Below are 23,051 nucleotides of genomic sequence, written 5' to 3' on the forward strand. Positions count from 1 at the left end.
GCAGAGTGTGTGTGTGTGTGTGTGTGTGGGGTGGGGGTTGAGCCCCTGCTGATTTGATCCTCTGCCTACAAGTGCCCTGTTTACACTATTTTATTTATTTATTTATTTTTTGTGCAAAAAAACTGCATGACTAAAATTTTGATCAATGATAATAAATGTTTAGAGTGGTTTAATTTGGCTGTCACTGGACCTGGTCATGGTGCCCTTTCATCTGTCAGGCCCCGCCCCTTCCTCCTGTCCAACCTTGCTTGCAAACACACATGCGCGCGCACACTCACACGCGCACATGTCCTGGTCTGGAGAATGAACGAGGAGGAGGGAAGAGCCGTGATTCCAGGTACGTAAGAGTCCACCCCACTATCGGCCCAAAACATTCACTTGTCGCTTTTGGTCCTGGTCCTATTCTTCCACAACTATAGTTTTGGGGCCAAAAACCGATCGTAAGTGAGTAAATAATTCAATATCCTTGTCACATCATGGCATTAGCTCCCAGACAGCCCACTGTAACAGCTGGTGTCCACCTGAGTCTGAGTCCTGATGAAGCACCCACACAGATTTACTTCTGTTTTATTTCCATAAACTGTTGAGTTTTAGCCGCAAAATTGTAACACATGGTAATAGTCCTCACTTGCTGAAACAGTCACTTTTTCTTCAGTTTTCCCTGTTTTTGCACAATACCTTTAAGTTTACTCTGAGCTTTAATGAATATCTACATGATCAGTAAATTAAATATAGAGTAAAGGAAGTGATTTACACAGGAGGAAGGGGCGGGGCGTGACAGAGATGACAGGGCACCATGACCAGGTCCAGGGACAGCCAAATTAAACCACTCTCAACATTTATTATCATTGATCAAAATTTTAGTCACGAAAATTTTAGTCATGCAGTTTTTTGCGCAGAAAAAAAAATAAAAAAAAATTAATGAATGAAGTTTCCTCTGCCTCCATGTATTATACTTTTGCCTGTGGGCGGCTCATCTCCTGTCTCCATCTGAACCTAAAGGCTGGTCCAGTGTCTCCTGTCAGTCAGACTGTGTGTGCGGTAAATAGTGAGTGTTTGCAGGAGACAGTCTGCATCCATCATGAACACACTGAACCAGCAGTATGAGGAGAAGGTCCGGCCCTGCATCGACCTCATCGACTCCCTCCGTTCTCTGGGAGTGGAGAAGGACCTGGCGCTGCCTGCCATCGCCGTGATCGGAGACCAAAGCTCCGGGAAGAGTTCAGTGTTGGAGGCGCTGTCAGGGGTGGCTCTGCCCAGAGGAAGTGGTAGGTCTCCATCACTTTAAAACACATAAGAGCTCTGAAACAACAGGCGATAAAAGAAAAGGACCAGGAAGCAGTGAAGTTAGAGATATGAATGAACCTTATTTATTTATTGTTTTATTTTAGGAGACTGGTTTTCTCAAAATATGCAAAATAGTTTAATCACAAAACTTAAAATGCTGTATAATACAGTATGTATTTTAGGAAACAGAAAATAAAAATGATTTAACATTTAAAATTAACCTGTGACTGTGTCATGAAAAATTTCACTCCAAAATTGTCAGTTTCATTACCTCCGCCAAGGAGGTTATGTTTTTGCCAGGGTTTGTTTGTTTGTTTGTTTGTCTGTTTGTTTGTCTGTCCGTTAGTGTGCAACATAACTCAAAAAGTTATGGACAGATTTTGATGAAATTTTCAGGGTTTGTTGGAAATGGGATAAGGAAGAAATGATTAAATTTTGGTGGTGATCGGGCGTGGGGGGGGCCCACGGGGGGGCCAATTTCCAACAAACCCTGAAAATTTCATCAAAATCTGTCCATAACTTGAGTTATGTTGCACACTAACGGACAGACAAACAGACAGACAAACAAACAAACAAACCCTGGCAAAAACATAACCTCCTTGGCGTGGGGGGGCCCACGGGGGGGGGGGGGGGGGGGGGGCACTGATCAGCCTTGGCGGAGGTCTGCGCTCTCCGAGTGCTTCTAGTTTAAATATGCTGTCTTTTTTGTCAGTTTCAACCTCCTGAGACCTTATGATGTACAGATTGGATGGCACAATGACAAATAAAGATATTCTATTTTATTATATTCATTTTTTTAATGGAATGTCCTTTGCCATGGATGTTTTTTTCCCCCAAAATCAAGCTGTGGTATTCTTGCCCCCTACAGAGGACAAAAATGCATTGCTGGGTGTCAGGAGGAGATTACAAATCTCTATGCATCATAGGCTAGAATGTATAATTGAAAACCTGTGTATGTCCAACAAATGATGTAAGTTCAAGTGCCATCAAATGAAGAATCCTAAGACCTTTTTATTTGTTGTCTGGCTGTCTTCTTAAGCATTACAACAAAGACGCTACACCAAAAAATTGGATCTAATGTACACATGAAAGACTTGCCACTTCATTGTGGATGGGGAGATGTAGCTTAAAACTTGTACAACTAGTTATACAGCAGGTGTCTTGAGGCGTGGCATAACGTTTTAGTTCATAGGGCTTTAACAAATGTTTCTGAGCAGGAAAATCTTGCAAGGAGATAATTATAGCCTTTAAAAATCAGTCATGATGTTGTGGTTCAATAAGCCTTTATTTATGCAGGAGTAGTCCAATAACAACAGTTCCAACACATTTCCATGAGTACCCTATGTAAACAGGATGGGAAAAAAACAGATACATACGCAAGCAATGCATAGATATAATTTGTAATACACTATATATATAATGAATGCTGACCAAAAAAAATTACAATTAGAGAAAGTCCATGCACTCAGCTGTGAATCAGCCACAGTGGCCTTTAACTGAACTTATGGTGTCAATCTGTTCTACCACCTTGATTTTTGTAAATGGTCTCCTACCCTATAGCAGATATGTGTCATATCCTGGTAGTTTGCCAAGTAGTGAGTGGTAGAGCAGGATAAGAAAATATGACTGTCATGAGGAAGCCCAGTGTTAAAATAAAAACATACAGTATTTTTCATACTTGTGTCAAACAAAAAGCTGTTTTCAGAGTTCCACCACTATGACTTTTTCATCTTTTTGCTCATTATTCACTTTGTATTATTATTATTATTATTATTATTATTATTATTATTATTATTATTATTATTATTGTAGGTATTGTGACAAGATGCCCCCTGGAACTGAAGATGAAGAGACAGAAATCAGGGGAGGAGTGGTACGGAAAGATAAGTTACCAGGATCATGAGGAAGATATAGATGACCCTGCAGATGTGGAGAAAAAGATTAAAGAAGGTATGTAACATTGTTAAATAGAAATTTAAAAAGTGAGCATGGGCTGTGACAGCTTCAACATGCTTTTATTTAATTTCAGACATGACTTTCTCTTTTTTTTAATATTGTGTGCTTTCCTTTCAGCTCAGAATGAGATGGCTGGGATCGGGTTGGGGATCAGTGATGAGCTCATCAGTCTGGAGATCGCCTCTCCTGATGTTCCAGACCTGACACTGATCGACCTGCCCGGCATCGCCAGGGTGGCCGTGAAGGGACAACCTGAGAATATTGGAGATCAGGTCTGTCTCAGTCCAGACGCTGGACAGTTTTCATAAGGAGCAGTGATTTACAGAAGGATGCTTCAGTGACAGTTTCAGAAGTTTCAGGAAACTAATTGAGTCTATCCAGCTTTTCATTTAAATCGTGTATAGATTTTTTTCTCTATATTCGCAAACTATTTGTGACAACATACTGAGAACAACATAATTATTCCCCCACCCGCAGGGCTATGGGGCGGGGGTGTACTATAACTATATAGATATACCTGGAATTACATCAGCCTGAGATTTTTATCCAACCAATTTCTGACACTATTCACTCGATTCTTTTCAAATTTGACAAATGTTCTTTACATGTGCTTTTCTCTCAATATTTGCATTTTTTTTAAAATAATTTTTTGAATAGCATCAAATGTTGATAAATTGCACTTTGAATCACATTTGGCCATTTTCATTTATTTGCTTATTAATTTTTATTATCCCCCGTTTTACTTTTTTCCCTCTCTTTTTTCTTTTTCTTTTCTTCTCTCTCTCTCCCTATCTCTCTCTCTCCTTTTCCTTTCCCCTCATCTCACTCAGCTTCAGCTACCTAATGATTGTATTTGGTCATATCCCTGACTTTTATTTTCTTTTATTTCTTTCCTTTTCTTTATTTGATTTGATTTGACTTAACTTAATTTGATTTTTATCTACTATTATTTTATTATTATCATTATTACTTTTTTAAATGTTTTCTTCTTGAAAAGCCCACATCACAACAGTCACACCACATAGACATCTTACACACTACGCTACACACAGAACGTTTACACAAACAGGACAGGACATTGATCTTTAGTACTGACTGACATGTGTTTCCTTTGTATATTACATGCCATATATCTTAACCCCCCCCCCCACACACACACACACACATTATGATGATGTAATATAAATATTGTATAATACTGTACATAATGTCACTTGGTGTCACTTCAATAAAGGTTTAAAATAATAATAATAATAATAATTTTGTTGAAAAGTTTTTCAAAAGATTGAAAGTTATAACTCAAAACTGAATCCCTGGTAGACAGGGTATCCAGGAGCAGGAGGTGCACAGTGTTAGTAACTTCCTTTTTCACTTGTTTCAATAGTTCTGCTCATATCATGATTTTTTTGTGTAACATACTTGCAGATAAAGAGACTAATCAGTAAGTTCATCAAAAAACAAGAGACCATCAGTTTGGTGGTCGTTCCATGTAATGTGGACATAGCCACCACAGAGGCTTTGAAGATGGCACAGGAAGTGGATCCGGATGGAGAGAGGACTCTGGGTAAACAGACACAATGACAAAAAGGCCTTCCTCCAATCACACCACAGTCATGTAAGTCACTTTGCCTCTCTCTCTCTGTTTCTCTCTCTCTCTCTCTCTCTCTCTCTCTCTCTTTCTCTCTCTCTCTTTCTCTCTCTCTCTCTCTCTGTTTCTCTCTCTCTCTCTCTGTTTCTCTCTCTCTCAGGTATCTTGACCAAACCTGATCTGGTCGACAAAGGCACAGAAGAGACGGTGGTCGACATCGTCCATAATGAGGTTATCCATCTGAAGAAGGGCTACATGATCGTCAAGTGCAGGGGTCAGAAGGAGATCACAGAGAAGGTGTCCCTCACTGATGCAATCGAAAGAGAGAAAACCTTCTTCAAAGATCATGCATTTTTCAAGTAAGTTTAATGTATTTGGTGAATTTGCAAGGTATTTGCATTGTTTGGTGACTGATCTGCATATACTCAAAGTACTTTTTTATTTTTTCTGTAGTGTGCTTTATGATGACGGCCATGCCACTATTCCTAAACTGGCTGAAAAACTCACTCTTGAACTGGTGCATCATATTGAGGTGAGTTAATCATCTGTCCACAAAGTATACACTTTAATTATGTTTGAGCCTTTTGTCCACATGTAGACTTCAATAACTCCAACAAATCAGAAAAACATGGTGTCCCACCCAATTTGTGTAATTAGCATGCACTTCATCTACTACATCAAATATAGGTCACATAGATGTGTAAAATAATGTTTTACTGGCCGCAGGTCAAAGTCAGCACAGACACATTTGGGAGGTGGACACATGTACTGGTGTTGTGGAAAAACCTATTTTAACATGTAGTTCAAAAACCCAAATGAACACTTTTCAGTTCTTCTTCTTCTTCTTCACTTCTGATTGTCTGTACTGTCAGAAATGTTAAGTCCAACATGAACACTGATTTTAGTCATTTTCAATACTTTGTAAAATGTAGGTTATATGAACCATTTCTTTTTAACATACCTATTTAAAAAATACACATATCAGTGTAAGCGGGGCAAACTTTAGTTATCAATGGCACATTTTTACCAGAGAATAACTTAGCAAACAATTTTTACTACCTTTATAAACTGCAGAAAATTCTAAATTGATAAAATAGATGTGCCATAGTCTGAACCAAGGAGGCATGGTTTTATTAATGGATACCTTATTAAACATAGGTTTACCACAATTAATGTTAGAAAATGGTTAAAAACAAGTGCAATAGTGTTACAGGGTTATGTGCAATAGTGATAATGGGACATGTATAGTGTATTTATGTGTGATGAAGACAGGGATATTTGCAATGGAGATTGGGAGAAATGTGCAATATTATCATGTGCAATAGTTGCAATGTGAAATGTGCAATACAGTTATGTGTAACTAGAGTGTTGACCCATGGGAATCAACGGGTTCTAGAAGCAGTAGAGTTCATAAAATGGGGACTTGAGCAAAACTTAGCGGTGTAACACACAGATTAGTAAAAAATATAATGGCCCTCATTTTGTTTTGTATTGAAATCCAAAGTAACAGGAAAGAATGCATTCATAGTGACCTTAAATATTTCTTTGAAAGGGCTTTACAGTAATGTTACTGTATGACTTCATCACATTCATATTATGTGATGACTTTACTAAACTTACTGGTGTAACACACAGATTAGACTAAATTTAGGGGTGTAACACACAGATTAGGAAGAAATATAATGGCTCTTATTACCTCCGCCAAGGAGGTTATGATTTTGCTGGCGTTGGTTTGTCTGTTCGTCTGTCTGTCTGTCCATGTGCAAGATAACTCAAAAACTTATGGATGGATTTGGAATAAATTTTCAGGAAATGTTGATACTGGCACGAGGAACAAATGACTAAAATTTGGTGGTGATCAGGGGGGGCACTGATCTGCCTTGGTGGAGGTCTGCGCTCTCTGAGTGCTTTTCTAGTTTAGTTTTGTATTGACATGGACATGGACCATAGACTTTTACACAGGACTGAAGATGACGGTTTATTGCAATTCAGTCCTCTCCTGTGTATGGATCTGAACTCCAGTCCATCTGTCCATCAGTCTACGCAGATTGGTCGGTCACGTATTACGGCGAGGGGGGTGTGGGTCCATTGTGTTCCAGTGTTTCTGTTGGCTTTAAACCAAAAGGATTTAAATTATTGATACTTGTGTGTTTTGCAGAAGTCTCTACCTCGACTGGAGGAGCAAATTGAGGTGAAACTAGCTCAAACTCAGGCAGAGATGGAGAGATATGGCTCTGGACCTCCAACTGATGCAGCAGAGAGACTTACATTCCTCATCGATGTAACGTCCATTTACAAAGATGTTGTAAATAGATATCAGCACATAAATATCAAATACCTGTGAATGACATTGTTTGTGGTCAAATGTGTGTTTTAGAAAGTTACAGCGTTCAACCAAGACGCACTCAATCTGACCGTAGGAGAGGAACTCAGGTGTGGAGAGAAGCTCAATGTCTTTTCTGCACTCAGAAGAGAATTTGCAAAATGGAGAGACCTCCTTGACCGATCAGGATATGACTGTAAGTGCAACCTGTTGGTCTGCTGATGGTGATCTGGATCTGTCATCTGACACTAGGTTCTTACATCAACAAAAATATGAAATCTATTGCAGTTAATGTCAGAATTGAAAAAGAGGTGGAGGCATATGAAGACAAGTATCGTGGAAGAGAACTGCCAGGTTTCATCAACTACAAAACCTTTGAGGGGATGATCAAGGAGCAGATCAAGAAGCTAGAGGAACCAGCTGTGAGGAGACTTAAAGACATAGGAGGTATGTATAGATGTATCTGATGTTGTTTTTAATAATTCCATATTACCATACATACCCAGATAATCTACTCATTTGCAGTGCTGGTACATTCATAGAGCATTTCATACACAAGAACAACTCATGTGCCTATAAATGAGAAATCCAGAAAAAAAAAAAAAATGCTGAATCACTACCAGAAGAGTGAATTACCAAGAAAACAAAGTATATAAAATTGTAACAAAAGAGAATAATATACTTAAAGAGTTACTAGAATGGTTTGAACCCAAAAATAATAATCACAAAAATGTGTCACACAATCAAGTTTCACTAGAATCCTTTCAGTACCGACCAGTTGACCAGTTAGTGAAATCATATCAAGTTTTCATATGCTTTATAAGTGTTATAAGTTATACTTCCTCCCACTCCTTTTCAAATATGCGAATGAAGTCATATTTCAGTTTCATGTGTATATATAAGTTTTTCATGTTTTCTTGCAATCTGTTGTATTTCTAAGGACTAAAGTAGGATTACTTTGTTTTTTTTGCATATTCAAAATAAACTGAAACCGAGCAACTAATGCTTTCCTCATATGTTTCTTGTTTTACAAAATTATGTGCCTTTAATCATACTCTAAAATTCAACTATGAGAGAAACTTTTTTCAATATTTTGAGTTTCACACAAAATTCCAGACTTATCAAGGTCTGGAAAACAGTGTTTCAAAATCCCATACTTTTTAAGACTTTCAAGACCTGCTCAAGCACCCTGTACAATATATGGGAATTTTAATTGTATTTTATTCCTTCCAGATATCGTCAGGAAGGTTTTCATACAACTGGCCCACATCAGCTTCAGTGGATTTCCTAACCTTCTGAAAACAGTCAAGGTAGCCATTAAAGAGCCCTCATTAAGGTGGCTTGATGAAGCCACTTGAATAAATGATAATCATTGTCACCTTTTTGTTATATTGGAGAGTTATCTGAGTCGCCACAATCTCATTTTCCAGGCAAAGATCGAGTCCATTAAGCAAGAAAAGGAGTCAACTGCAGAGGTCACATTGAGAACTCAGTTCAAGATGGAGCTGATTGTTTACACCCAGGATCAGACCTACAGCAACAGTCTGAGTGAAAGAAAGAGAGAGGATGAAGACTATGAAGAAAGAAAGCGGCTCACAAAACCAGCCGCGATTAAAAAAGCACAAAGCATTGTGTTCTGTGAGGATAGTAAGGCCACAATCCAGGAGCTGATGTTGCACATTAAGTCATACTACCGTGTAAGTTTAATATTCAGTGAGTAAAAATATAGTATTGGATTTTAACAAAAGAATACCTATTTATTCCTTTATTTTTTATTTTTCCAGATTGCCAGTCAGCGTTTGGCTGACCAGATCCCTCTGGTAATCCGTTACCAGATGCTCCAGGAGATGGCAGCCGACTTACAGAGGGAGATGCTGCAGATGCTTCAGGACAAGGGAGATCTTGAGCTCCTACTAAAAGAAGATTTTGATATCGGCAGCAAAAGGGCTGCTCTGCAGAGTCGCCGCAAACGCCTCGTGCAGGCTCGAGCATACCTGGTGAAGTTCTAGAGAGCAAAGGACTGACAGTATGAGTCATGATCACAAGTAAAGTTTAGCTGAGTTAGTCTGGTGGTGCCTGGCTGCAAACACCTGCACAAATTATGAGCAAAAGATCAAGACTATGTTGAAGTATGAACACCATGTACACCATGACTATGGCTCACCCTTGTGGCTATGTAGGGGAATTACATTGGTAAACAAAGCCTCCTTTTTAGTTAGTCACAGAAAAGACGCAACCTGTACTTAAAATGCATTCATGTATTTTTTTCATAATCTTAAAGTGATTCAGTTAAACTCTAAGGTTATATATATTTTGCTTATATATATTTAAACATTTAACACTATATAAAATACAGACGGCAGCGAATACACACATCATTCTGTCTCCGGTAACAGTTGAGCAACAGTATACTACGGTGGAGGTCATTCTATTGGTCTTTATTTGATTCTTCTATCTGTATCTTATGTTTCTAGCATGAGTATATGAATATCATAAACATTTGATTGATTTTTCCCTCATGAAACATAATCCATGAACTCTCGGGACAGATGTAGACAGACTGAATCTGCCATTGTCTTTTAAATTCACACACCCAGGACAGGCTAAGGCAAGTATCAACTTTATTCAAAAATACATACAAAAAGTAATCAACAAAATCACTCAGGTCATTTCTACTATCTAGGACTTTCACATGCTCATTCTCCACTGTCTGCAGGGCTGGCCTGATTGTTGTCATCATTGTCTGATTTCTCATCATCTAGGAGAGAGAAAAATGATTAGTAAGCAACTGCTTTTGAATTTAACATTTTCTGGTAAGAAAATCATTAGGCAAAACACCTTAACTAAATGACCTAATGTACATCCCCCCCCCCCCCCCCCCCCAAAAAAAAAAAAAAATTGGGCCAACCAGTCCATATTTACTCACTGTCAAGAGTCTGCTGAAGTTCCTGTATAGTACTAAGGAGCACATGAAACTGTTTCTTCCTCAATTCCAACTAAGTGGGGAAAACAGTAAAAGAAGAAAATATACCGTAGTTAGAATTATTAGTGAATGATAGTAATGTTAAAAAGGAAAAAAGATCTAAGAGTTCGGTTTTACCTTCGCGTCTACATTTTCTTTGATTTGAGACAAATGCTGAAGTTCTTTGTCGAGCGCCTCCAATTGCCTGCAAGTAAAAACAGCGTAATTAAGCACTGATTATGATGAGAGCCAAAACTGATCTAGCACTTGAGAACAATCAAGATAGAAATTACAGAGGTAGACTTACTTTAAAGTTTCATGCCTGTCTGGGTGCTGTTGGATAACTTTAGCCAAAGCGTCATATTCTGTGATGAAACAAAAAAAATATGCAGAGGTTATAATGTAAAACACACTGCAGCCATAACTTGCCATATTGCCCATTCATTTGTGTGGTGGAGTGCTTATTTTTATATGATATGGTCAATGTCTTTATTTTTCTTGGGGTATACAATGATATTTACTAATAAACATGTGAACTTATGTGTTGTTCTGAAGGGTTTCTTACCTTGGCGATTCTTTCGTATCCTCTTTGCTCTCTGGATTTCTTTCTTGCATTCAGCTATTTTCTCATGCGCAGATGTTATGTTTTGTTCTATAACATAAACAAACATGAAATTCTGTTATTGTTACGCATGTAAGGCTAACAGTGTTTACATAAAAAAACTCATTTCTTACCAATGTTCGAGTAGATTTTCTCATAATTCTCCATTTCCCGAAGATTCATGTCATAAACCATCAACGTCTTCCCCATGGAGAATTCACACTGGGCGAGTGTACCCAGCATCCTCTGATACTGTGTGAACCTAAACAACATAACAAAAAGCTTTATGTCCCAACGTATGTATTTCCAAAAATAATAATAAGCACAACACTACACTCCATCTTCACGGCTGGGGTTTAGACAGATGAGTCAACTGACCCTTCCTCCGGAGTCCCAGGGGAATTGCACCATTTTGTGAAACTCTTCAGGAGCACATTAATCCGGCGGTCATCCCCTGCTCCGTCTCCATCGATAAGGAGACGTTTCCGGATAACCTCATCTAGAAAAACAGACAGTACGTGTAGTTAAAGCGACACTTGGCCTCTGTTAGCTAGCTTGTTGTGCTATAGCATTAGCTAGCTAACAGGACTGTAAGCCTCGTACGGTTTAAAAGCTGGCTGTTTTTTGCTGTTTGTTTCGTCTTTTACAGTATGGCTAGGTCCATTTTATAACCATTTTCGGTGCACATCGCTTTGTATTTATTATAGTAAATTAATCTATGAATGAAGCAGTTACTTACCATCTGTGACTGCTCCCATTTCGAACCAGCCTTGGAAAACTTTATTGAACAACCGGAAGTGAACAGAGCGACCGCCTCTGAAAATAGACGGCGCTGATTGGTCCAAATGTGATTCTGATTTTCCTCATTATTTTTTTTATAGCAGACTTAATGTAGCACTAATATGCTGCTGCCCTCTACCAGCCAGTGCTATTACTACAGATTTGTGGTAGCCCTGTGACGGAAGCAAACTACTTTCCGCGTTTGAATTTAATCGTAGAAGTTGCACCAATTTAATTTATACAAGTTGACAGTTAAATGCTCTGAAAAATTTCACAGTCGCTTATGTGATATCCGATCATGGATGGTGTTTCATATGCTCATCCCAGCAAGTGACACATGAATGTTTTATCTTTGAATTTAATTTAAGACACAAAGGAATATAGATTTTTGGACAAACTTAGTGATTCAGTCAGAATCAGTGCCAGTAGGATGTTTTTGTTTTTTGTTTTTAACAACTGAGCCAACTGGTCAGGAGTTTAGCTTTTACAGCAGGAAATGGAAAATAATGTCTCAAAAAAAATCTATTTTTCATGGTTTTTTTTAATGTTATATATCTACAGCTATCAGAAATAAGAGTTACAAAAGAGCTGGTTCTACACAGGACCATTTGCCTCTGAAGAACTTTTTTTTTTTTTTTTTTTTTTTTTTTTTTTTACAAATGCTGCTTTATGGGATCTGACAAAGTGGTTGAGAATGCATCAGATTTGATTTACATCCACAGTTAAGTTCCTTTGAGAGCGTATTAAATTAATAGAATTTGTTTTTGAAGAAATAGTTTCTTAAGGAGTTCTGAATGCGCTGATGCTCAGAGATCCCCTCCTTAAATATTTCAATTCTTATGCAGGAGGTTAGTCATTTTAATACTAAGACTCCCTTCCCCTCATGCAAATGTTCCACCAAAACAACTGCTCCCCTGACACGATTTGATGAACACACTGTCACTGCACTTTGTGCGTCATTTAAAAAGTTACTTATTTGTCAAAGGACATATTCTGGTGTTTTGCCCACTTTGGATTTATTTTACAAATACCCAGATGGCAAACAGATACTGGGACAGATCTGGAACAGAATCGCACCTCAATTCGGCCCAAAACTGTTTGTCAGATCTAGCCCGGTGTCCAAATGCACATCGGGCCCAAACAGGTACTGCTCTGCGAAACGGATCTTCTACAGAAATGGTCCAGCTCTGGCCCAGTTCCGTTAAGTCACATCTAGAATATACACAAGAATCATGTTGGCCCAGATTTGTATTACAACTCTAGTCCAGATTCATATTACGATTCTGGTCCAGATCAGTATTACTACTTTGAAAATCAGTCTTGGTTGTGTGATGGGAGACTGTTCTGGGCCGAATCCGTAAGCCAGCACTATTCCGGAACTGCTAGAGAGAGCTGAAAGACGGATCCGATGCAGATTTGGTCCAAAGTCAGAAAACGGATGTGAGCTATAAACGGATGTAAAGGCTTTAATGCGGATCCAGCCCAAAGGTAATTGCTATCTGGGTAGGTGTGTCTGGCTCAGTCAAATGCATAATTATGTCTAGAAAATCATTTTGGACCATGTTCAGTGATGCATGACTCAGTTGCTGAAGTAAAACAGTAATATCAAGCATCTCCAAAACTGATCCCTTTTAGCGTGATCATGTCTGGAACTCTTTTGTATTAATAGCGACATGATTTACTCAAACTGGAAAGGAGTTCCATTAAAGCAACAAATACTTCTGATCCTAATAACAACAAACATTTGTAAATAAGACATGTTTAGGTGATTAGTTGGGATGTTACATTCACTTCTGCATGGAATGGATCATTTTAAAACCTTCTTACTTTGCCTTAAAATTTAACATTTTGCCATCCTTGTAGATTCTAAAGCTTGATATATTTTATGTATAAATATTGTGTGTTTAACATATTTGAAGCAATAAAATCTACAAGGTTGGCAAGAAGGTTATTTTAGATTTTAAAAGTCAAACCTAATGATTTTGCTATATTTTCCAACATGATTTTCAAATGAGTTCAGGACAAAGGTTATGTTTGCTTCATCATATGGAGCTGGATACGTATTAAAGGCACCATTTAAGTATTATATGCATGAATTATATAGAAGTGGATAAAATTGTGTAAGTGCTTTGATGTGATTTTTAGGAAATATTGGTACAAGGTGATGGCAAACAGGGGTGAGTTCATCTGCTGCTGTAGCAGCATCTGGAGGTTTAGATAGTTGGAGAAGACTGATATATAGCATCATAAAATGGATCCTTCCTAGAATCAAAAATTCCACTATTTTTGAGTAATTCTATGAAAGTGGGCCAGGTAGGTACAGAAAGGAGACAAACCCTCACACTGAAAGCCTTTTTGTAACATTTTCAAGAATAATTGTGGAAACTGCTAGAACTGTCTTCAGCACATATTGTGGAGGTTAAGTCATTAGCAAATCTATTGCACACTTTCTGTTACACTGAGTTAACGCATGTTTTATTCTGTTACATTTATAGTTCTGTCATGTGGTGTTTTGTTAACTTTTAAGTTAGACTTGTTAAGTCATAACATCATAAGGGCCATAAATTGTTTGAGTGATGATAACCTCTGTGCTGAATATGATGAAACCTTCAGTGTACAAAGTGGTTCTCATTAGAAACCCACTAAAACAGATATTTTGTCGTATGAACATTAAAAAAAAAAATTTTTTTTTGTGCTCTTCCATCCACATGTAAAGAGTATGTTTGTATGTAGACAAGGAAAAAACTGGTTTAGAGGAAATAAGGATTTTATGTTTAATTTTATGCACATCTAGTGTTTGTCTTATGAGGAGACATATGTTTTATATATGTGCTTGAAAACAAAATACCAATATGTCAGATAAGCTTTGTTGGTATCCTTACTTTTCATTAGCCCTTACAATCTCAATATTTTTTTTTTTTTTTAAGTTTTAAAAGTTTGTGTGATTTTTAAAGTGTGTTACCTGTAATGTGTACTGGTGTTGTGTAGAAATGTCTTTATAGTTATTTTAAATTTACTTACCAATACAAAATCTATCTAAAAAACATAAAAACTTTAAGTTCAGCTCATGACTTAGCAGTGGTCAATCTCACAAAAGAACAAAACGGTTGCCTCTCCTGTGTCAAAAGTACTACTCTGCAGCATGTGTAACAGTGCTTTGTGTTCCTTATGCGTCAGAAGACATTTTGCAATATGAAGGTCAGATGACCAGGTTTTGTCTTCTCTTTTTAATGGAGACAGAAAAAAAAAATGCATTACAAAAAAATCTCTGTATTTGTGTGGACATAACATTACAAGAGGCAAATTTTCTAAATAGGATCTCCACAGAGGGTTCTGAGTGGAACCATTAGACTACAGATGGGTTCGCCATAAAATCTGTCACAGAGGGTTTTGGGTGGAACCTTTTACATATTGTTCTAGGTAGAATCATTTCTTTTGGCACAGGCAGAAGAACTCTATAAGTTTGTAGTTATTACCTTTAGTAGTAACAATGTAGTTTTGTCATCAGTGACCACCTATAAATGTAAAATAATAAAATGACATTTATGTTTTCATTTTTTGAGGCCCTTTAACTATGATAGGCAGTTAACCCAAAAGGACTCAGTGTTACTTTAGTGGCAGTTCCCAAATATTTTTTTCTTTATATTTAACCTTCCTTAAGTGATTTATCACCATTCATTGCAATATTATCTTCTGTATTTTGTGTTTTTTTCAGTGAAAATCAAGTATTTTTCTCTATGTAATTCGTTAATCGTGTAGATTTTCATAAAAGCTCAGAGTAAAGTTGAGGGCTATTTTATCAAAAACAGAGAAAACTGAAGAAAAAGTGACTTTTTCAGCAAATATATCAATAACTGAACATAAACCAAGTGTCTCCATCCACTGTCATTTATCAAATTCCTTGAGTTTTACTGGTGAATCAATGTTGTAGAAGATGATGGTGTTTCCATTTTTACTACTCAGCCTCTAAACATCTAAATGTCTCATATCTGATGACCATGAAAAGATGACAAACTGTATTTTATACCAATCATTTACATGTATTGGTATAATCAGTGGATCAACAAGTATTAAACATTTATTTATTTATTTTTCACACAACGACGAATCAAACATTAGGACAAGCAAAAAAAAAAACAGATTGTGCTGGTGAGATCAGAAAACCCCATGGGTTTTATAATTTCACTTCATTGCAACATTAGCATAAAGAAAGAGAATAAAAATAAAACAATAATAGACTAAGTACAACAAAAATATAAACAAAGACTAAAAGAAAGAGTATGTGTAAATGCGTGTAAGGGCGGGAGAGTATATGTATGAGGAATATTTAAATGTATTTAATCAGTAGATGGTTTGGGTTGATGGTGGTTGTTTGGGTTTTTATTGGTTAAACATAGAAGATAAAAGTGATAACATGATGAAGGATATGTATGGGTTAACTCTCATAAATTGCATGTGCATCAGAAAGTTTTGGAAACATTTTGTCAGATACTTTCTTTGATTTGTCCACATTTCTGCAGCCGTTGTAATGTTTCTAGTATATTGATGATGATGATGATGATGATGATGATGATGATGATGATGATGATGAAATTCTTTATTCAGTCATAACATAATAATACAACCAGTATCAACAACAACACTACAAACATTACCAACAGGTTAAAGACTGAAAAGGCAGAGGTAGAAGTAGAATCCTTATATTAATGCCTGTCCTACATAACAAATTCAGCTACCCAGCATTCAATATAGGAAAAGGGAAAAAAAACAACAACGCATACATCCAAACAAACAAACAAGCAAAACATAAAAAGGTGAAAATAAACCAGAAAAATAGAAAACTTAACCCACCAAATTAATGATAATTTGATGTAGAATCAAAAATAAATTATTTACCTATTACTTATTAGAGCTTAACAATTGTATCCTTCAAAAATGGCCTTACATACCATTTTTTAAATCTCAAAAATGGGCTACACATTCTTAAATCCATGCTGGCCTCATTCCATAGTTGAACTCCTACAACAGATATACATCTTCTTTTTGTCTCTTTTTTGGCTTTTTATACAACAAATTTACAAACATCTCGCAAATCATATTTAGACTCATGTGTTGAGAAGAACCTTTGTACACAGACGGGGAGTAACTTTAATTTGGCTTTATACATTATTTGGATTATTTTATAGTAAACCAAATCATTACATTTCATAATATAGGATTTCATAAACAATTCATTTGTATGTTCATAGTAACCGGCCTTATTAATAATACGTATGGCTCGTTTTTGTATGAGGATTATAGTATTTACAGTTGTTTTATATGTTGAGCCCCACACTCCCACACAATATGACATATAAGAAAGTAGAAGTGAACAGTAAATCATATGTAGTGCCTTATGGTTGAGTAGATTTCTGGACGTATACAAGATTGCCATTGACTTTGCAATCTTTCCTTTTATACAGGGTGGGGAAGCAAAATTTACAATGAACATTTAGTTGTTTTTTCTCAGCAGGCACTACGTCAATTGTTTTGAAACCAAACATATATTGATGTCATAATCATACCTAACACTATTATCCATACCTTTTCAGAAACTTTTGCCCATATGAGTAATCAGGAAAGCAAACGTCAAAGAGTGTGTGATTTGCTGAATGCACTCATCACACCAAAGGAGATTTCGAAAATAGTTGGAGTGTCCATAAAGACTGTTTATAATGGAAAGAAGAGAATGACTATGCGCAAAACTATTATGAGAAAGTCTGGAAGATACTATTAAAGAAGAATGGGAGAAGTTGTCACCCGAATATTTGAGGAACACTTGCGCAAGTTTCAGGAAGCGTGTGAAGGCAGTTATTGAGAAAGAAGGAGGACACATAGAATAAAAACATTTTCTATTATGTCAATTTTCTTGTGGCAAATAAATTCTCATGACTTTCAATAAACTAATTGGTCGTACACTGTCTTTCAATCCCTGCCTCAAAATATTGTAAATTTTGCTTCCCCACCCTGTATATCTAATATGGGGTTTCCATGTTAATTTGTGATCAATAACAACCCCTAAAAATTTTATATCAAACACTCTTTCAATTTCAGTATCTCATATTTTTAATGTAATGTCCTCATCAATTTCTTTTCAATTTCCAAAGACTATAAATTTTTTTTTTTTTTTTAATGTTAACCCTTTCATGCATATGTCACTACAGTGGACAGTTCTTCTCCAGCTGTTCTCTTGTATATTCATGGGTTTTGTTGTTTTAGTTCCAAATCAGCCAACACAGTGGACACTTATGCATCATCCCATACACTGACATTCATACCATTACTGTAACTGTGCAGTTCTTGATAAACCTCATCTGCAGTGACATGTTTGAATGTAAATCAATTGTTATTTGTTAGACAAAAAGTTTTTTTTTTTTGCATACAGGGTGGGGAAGCAAAATTTACAATGAACATTTAGTTGTTTTTTCTCAGCAGGCACTACGTCAATTGTTTTGAAACCAAACATATATTGATGTCATAATCATACCTAACACTATTATCCATACCTTTTCAGAAACTTTTGCCCATATGAGTAATCAGGAAAGCAAACGTCAAAGAGTGTGTGATTTGCTGAATGCACTCGTCACACCAAAGGAGATTTCAAAAATAGTTGGAGTGTCCATAAAGACTGTTTATAATGGAAAGAAGAGAATGACTATGAGCAAAACTATTACCGAGAAAGTCTGGAAGATACTATTAAAGAAGAATGGGAGAAGTTGTCACCCGAATATTTGAGGAACACTTGCGCAAGTTTCAGGAAGCATGTGAAGGCAGTTATTGAGAAAGAAGGAGGACACATAGAATAAAAACATTTTCTATTATGTCAATTTTCTTGTGGCAAATAAATTCTCATGACTTTCAATAAACTAATTGGTCATACACTGTCTTTCAATCCCTGCCTCAAAATATTGTAAATTTTGCTTCCCCACCCTGTATTATCTCCATGAAGTGAGTAATTACTAGCATTAGAATATGTTAAAATGTGAGAAGACATCAGATTAGCAGCATTAAAAATGCTTTTATTTCATTGTTTTCATATCACTTTCTCATATTGGGTTTTAAACATGTTTCTTTACTTCAAAAATTAAATGCATGGATATTTTTGTAACTCCATAGAAAAAAAAAGACTCGATCACATTGTTTTTTTCATGGCTAAGGAGGAATAAAAACACTCAAAAAATAAATCTTGACTCAAGTTCTCACAATTCATGCATGAAAGGGTTAAGTGACAATCTACTGACATCAAACCAAGTTTAAGTTATTTACACAGGCTATGTTTTACCTGGTGTATAGTATGAAATCTGACTCCAGTCTTTTATTATAGTGTCTTATTTTACCGAAGGGACAAAAAGTTGACAACTCTGACGACGCTTTAATCCAGCAGGCTGCGTGCGTGCGTGCAGGCGTGCAGTGACGTCTTCGTCCCAGAATGCAGTCTGGTAAACAGACATGGAAGCACCAGGTGAAGACCTCCACAGAGGCTGAGCTCTGCACTCGCTCTTTCCCACCGTCTTCTGTCTCTTTCGCCCAGTGCATCCAGCTGATTTACATCTGCCTGGTGTCACGTTTTCGTCTACAGCATCCAGAGCCTTGGTAAGAGCGAAGTTCTTGTCGATCCTTGACGACTGCTGATGACTTCTGCTGTGCTGTCAGGCTTTTGCCAGTTTCCTCGCTAACGCTAATCATGGCTGGCTACAGGCTTCAGCTAGCAGGCTAATGTAGCCACCACTGATCTCTAGTAACGTTTGTACCAGTCACTGACCCACACTGGAGGGAGACAGTTTTTATGACACATTCCCTGACAAACACAGTGTCTTTTATCACGTATTTCCTTTACAATTAATTATTTTCATTTCCATCTATTAAAAAGTGCCAATGTGCGTTTGTATGTCATAAAGGTGGGAGTAATGCTAGCTTATAAAACTGCTGGCTCCTGTTGGTCACAGCTAGCTAATGTTAGCTAACTCAAGTTATGAATCGGGTGCTATAGATAAAGACATTATACGACTCTATATTTTTTCATTCAACTGCCTGTATTTAGTAAAAACTAAGATTAGTCACGTACTAAGGTAGAAATATTGTCATGTCAACATTACATTTTCTCACACTGTAACTGTGCTAGTTACTGTACTGTTACATGTACACATACGGATATAGTCATAGTTTAGATTTGTATTGTTTTAAGACTGCACAATATCATAATGTATTGAGTTTCATTTTACTATATCATGATTATCAACTTTATCTTTGAACAAAATGAAAATTCCTGGTGTCAATAAAAAAAAAACCTAACAAAAATAATGAACTTTTTTCTAATGTTATAATTAATTGAATTCATTGTTTATGTTTACTATAGTCCTGGATATTTTAATGCTGAGAAATGTTAACAGACATGTTTTACGTCTGATGTTGATGTCACCCAATATTATTCGACTCTCTTATTCTCATAATAAAAACAGTCTTGACAAGGAGACAGGGAAGAGCTGTTATTCAAGAACAATCCAAAAAGCCTGATGTAGTTGGAAATGGCTTCTGTTTTTCAAATAGTCAATTTCTGATGTGTTTTACAGGCTCTCATTCACTTCATTAATTGTGCTGATAATGACCTTTTTTCTTGGATTTTTGCATTGAACCATAGATGCTTTGATTTATGGTCATCCAAATTACATTAAAGGTTAAGGAAATGTATAGACCCATTTTGGAATAATACACAATACTAAGCTACAAGTGTATTTTTTTTTTTTCAATGGAATACAGTGTATAAATCAGTCACCTAATCTCAATCTGATCTCAAGATTAATGTCTAAAAGCCACCCGGAACATTTACAGATAGATTTGTATTCTATGCTGCTCACTTCAGTTACACACAGTATTGTGCAATCGCACTTGGAGGTGTTCTTGACTGTTGTCCATCACTGAATGAACAACTGGATATTATAAGTATGAATAAAAAAATTAGTTGATTATTGAAAGTTACAGCCACAACATGGCTTGAGTTGGGGGCAAATTAGCACATACTGAACAGTATTAGTAGTATTAGCGTAGAATACTAGCTCTTAATGTTAATCTCATTCCTTGACTGTCTGGAGTCTAGCACTTGGAGATAGACGTATTTCTCTCTTGCTTTGAGCTGTGGTGTCATCAACATTGTAAGCCATAGCCATGTACGAAATGCAAAACTTCATTACCCAATAAACATTCTTAATCGTTTTATCAGGAAGCTGAAGAGCAAATTCATATGCAGCTAAAACATACCACATAATTCATGGTAATGGATTTTTAAAAATATAGTGAGGAGTTTTCATTTACAACCGTTTGAATTCTTATGCAAATGTTAGCCCAAGTCAAGTGAGTTATGTTAGCTGCAAAACTCTGTAGTTCTGTGCATTGCAGATTGGGTTAATGGTTATTTATATGAATATAAAACAGTGCATTTTTAGTCATATTTTATAGGCCCTAACATGCTCAAATGATGTTGTGTGCTAGTTTTAGTTGATTCTTTGCATCACATTTTATTGAACTGAATTTGCTCTTATTATTTTTATCATTGTTTGTTTTATTCACATGACTGCATTGAAAATGAGACCCCACCTCCGTATATTCTGAGTCTAAATAAAGGCTGATGAATGAATAAGCATATTACATTTAGGAGTAGGTAGTAAGTTACTGTGCCCAGCCCACATAGACTTTGACAAGACCAACAAGCTTTGTTGCAGTGGTGATACATTTGTCAGATATGACATGAACATAACGCATTGCATTACAAACAAAACGTTTTTCTTTAGTCCCATGCTTTATGAATATATAGCAGTTAACACAACAAAATAATGATGAAATGGTTATGGTCTGCCTTTCAAAGGGATTAGTGTGTGGTTGCAGAGGGTGGTTGGGGATGGTGCTTAATGGATTGGATTACTGCATAATGGTGAAAAACTCCATGACAAGGCCAAGGCAGGAAAGGGACAGAGTTACCTTCCACACACTCTTGTATAATTCCCTATTCACTGATTAACTCTATCAAGACACAGAAAGAACAAAACAAAGAAACTGATACTGACTTCTTCTGTGTGTGTGTGTGTGTGTGTGTGTGTGTGTATGTGTATGTGTGTGTGTGGTTGTGTGCCTGTGTGTGTCTTTATATCTTCAGACTTCCTCTGCAGTGTGTCAGCCAGTGAAAACCCAAACTGATGAGGATCGTCTGATTGAGTTAAAAATAAGTTCCTTTTTTTCTTATTTGCCAAGGTAAGATCTCTCTGATGTTTCCTATGATGGTCATGCTTTTGAGTATTTTTTCTATCGGTGTAAAAATGCTCAGAGTTGCACAGTTTTTATAAATGTTTTCAAGCATCCATTTTTACAATAGCAATTTGGCCATCAGCTTGTTACTTATTGTAAATCTTTTGTGCTGAGAGAAAAAAAGAAATTTTGTTTGTTTTTAAGTCCTTCTCAGTCCTTCATTGCATTACCTTTGAGCACAAATTTATGTAAATTCATTATCAAACAACCTTTAGTATAACAGTCAACAAACATCACTGCTGCCATTGGGGATCATCATGTTATTTGCTGATAGCACCTGGTAAATTTCTTTACATTTTTTTATATTTACAGCTGCCATTAACATTCTTATGGTAGTTGTTTTCGGCATATATTTTGTCCTCCCACATCACCAACAAGTAACAGTTTCTAGATTTTCCTGTTATCACAAGAAGAAACTCATTTGTATTTGTTCAAGGATACTTAATAATATCTTGTAGCCATGTTGAAATGAAAGTGAAAGGCAGCATTATATTTAATCTCCTTTTTGCATTTTGCTTATGTAAGGACAAATATTACAAACACCATTTCTGATATAACACATTTCAAAGAGTCTGTCAGTGCGAACCTACAGCTTCTCTGTTAGAAAAGATTTAATTGTAATGTAGTCATTATTCTTCTGTTCATTATGTCTAAATAATCAGTATGTCATTATTAGGCTTTTGGTGCAAAAATGTCAAACTCCAGACTAAATTACAATATAACCAACTAACAGACTTTTCATATATCTTTATTTAACCAGGAAGTCCCATTGAGATTAGAAATCTCTTTTGCAAGGGAGACCTGGCCAAGATAGCAGCCGTCCAAAGTCAAAACTATACAAAACACATACATGCTACACAATGAACAATAAAACAGAATAGCAATTATTCAACCATAATGGCCTCTCAAGAAAACAGTGACATTCCTCCTTCACTGCATTCTTCATGATACATTTAAAATCATTAACAGAGATGAAGGTTTTTGAAGATTATTCTATGACCATGGTGCATGATAAGAAAATGCCGTTTTGCCAAAGTCTGTCAGAACTTGGGGAACAGTCAAAAGCAACCACTTGGAAGCACATAGATGGAAACCACGAGAGCAAACAGAAAGAAGGGTGCAAAGGTATTCTGGGAGTTTACCCAGCAGAGCTTTATAGATGAACATAAACCGGTGTCGTCTACGAATACTTAATGATGTCCAGCCCACTAAATTATAG

At 36.5% G+C, this 23,051-nt stretch overlaps 3 protein-coding genes across 3 annotated transcripts in view; 2 read left to right on the top strand and 1 right to left on the bottom strand.

Moving 5' to 3' along the window:
- Positions 1–1,000: 1,000 nt before the first annotated feature.
- Positions 1,001–9,667, top strand: LOC115420170 (interferon-induced GTP-binding protein Mx-like). The gene is made up of 12 exons (XM_030135422.1): positions 1,001–1,268; positions 3,100–3,237; positions 3,361–3,515; positions 4,669–4,807; positions 4,992–5,190; positions 5,285–5,363; positions 6,990–7,112; positions 7,209–7,350; positions 7,443–7,601; positions 8,388–8,464; positions 8,585–8,851; positions 8,939–9,667. The coding sequence occupies exons 1-12, from the start codon at positions 1,082–1,084 to the stop codon at positions 9,161–9,163; spliced, it is 1,890 nt and encodes a 629-aa protein (XP_029991282.1). The 5' UTR covers positions 1,001–1,081; the 3' UTR covers positions 9,164–9,667.
- Positions 9,668–9,758: 91 nt separating this feature from the next.
- On the bottom strand, positions 9,759–11,515 carry thoc7 (THO complex 7). Its single transcript, XM_030135426.1, has 8 exons — positions 11,457–11,515; positions 11,096–11,216; positions 10,852–10,979; positions 10,682–10,768; positions 10,424–10,481; positions 10,255–10,321; positions 10,081–10,150; positions 9,759–9,912 (listed from the first exon to the last, which is right to left on the bottom strand). The coding sequence occupies exons 1-8, from the start codon at positions 11,473–11,475 to the stop codon at positions 9,851–9,853; spliced, it is 612 nt and encodes a 203-aa protein (XP_029991286.1). The 5' UTR covers positions 11,476–11,515; the 3' UTR covers positions 9,759–9,850.
- A 7,469-nt stretch (positions 11,516–18,984) lies between these two features.
- The window catches only part of atxn7 (ataxin 7), a 31,071-nt gene continuing 27,004 nt past the window's right edge, over positions 18,985–23,051 (top strand). The window contains exons 1-2 of the mRNA XM_030135421.1: positions 18,985–19,129; positions 21,684–21,778. The gene's annotated coding sequence lies outside the window, so the exon portion shown is untranslated. The remainder of the gene's footprint in view (positions 19,130–21,683; positions 21,779–23,051) is intronic.

This window comes from Sphaeramia orbicularis, chromosome 5 (genome assembly GCF_902148855.1).
Source record: "Sphaeramia orbicularis chromosome 5, fSphaOr1.1, whole genome shotgun sequence".
Lineage (NCBI taxonomy): Eukaryota > Metazoa > Chordata > Actinopteri > Kurtiformes > Apogonidae > Sphaeramia > Sphaeramia orbicularis.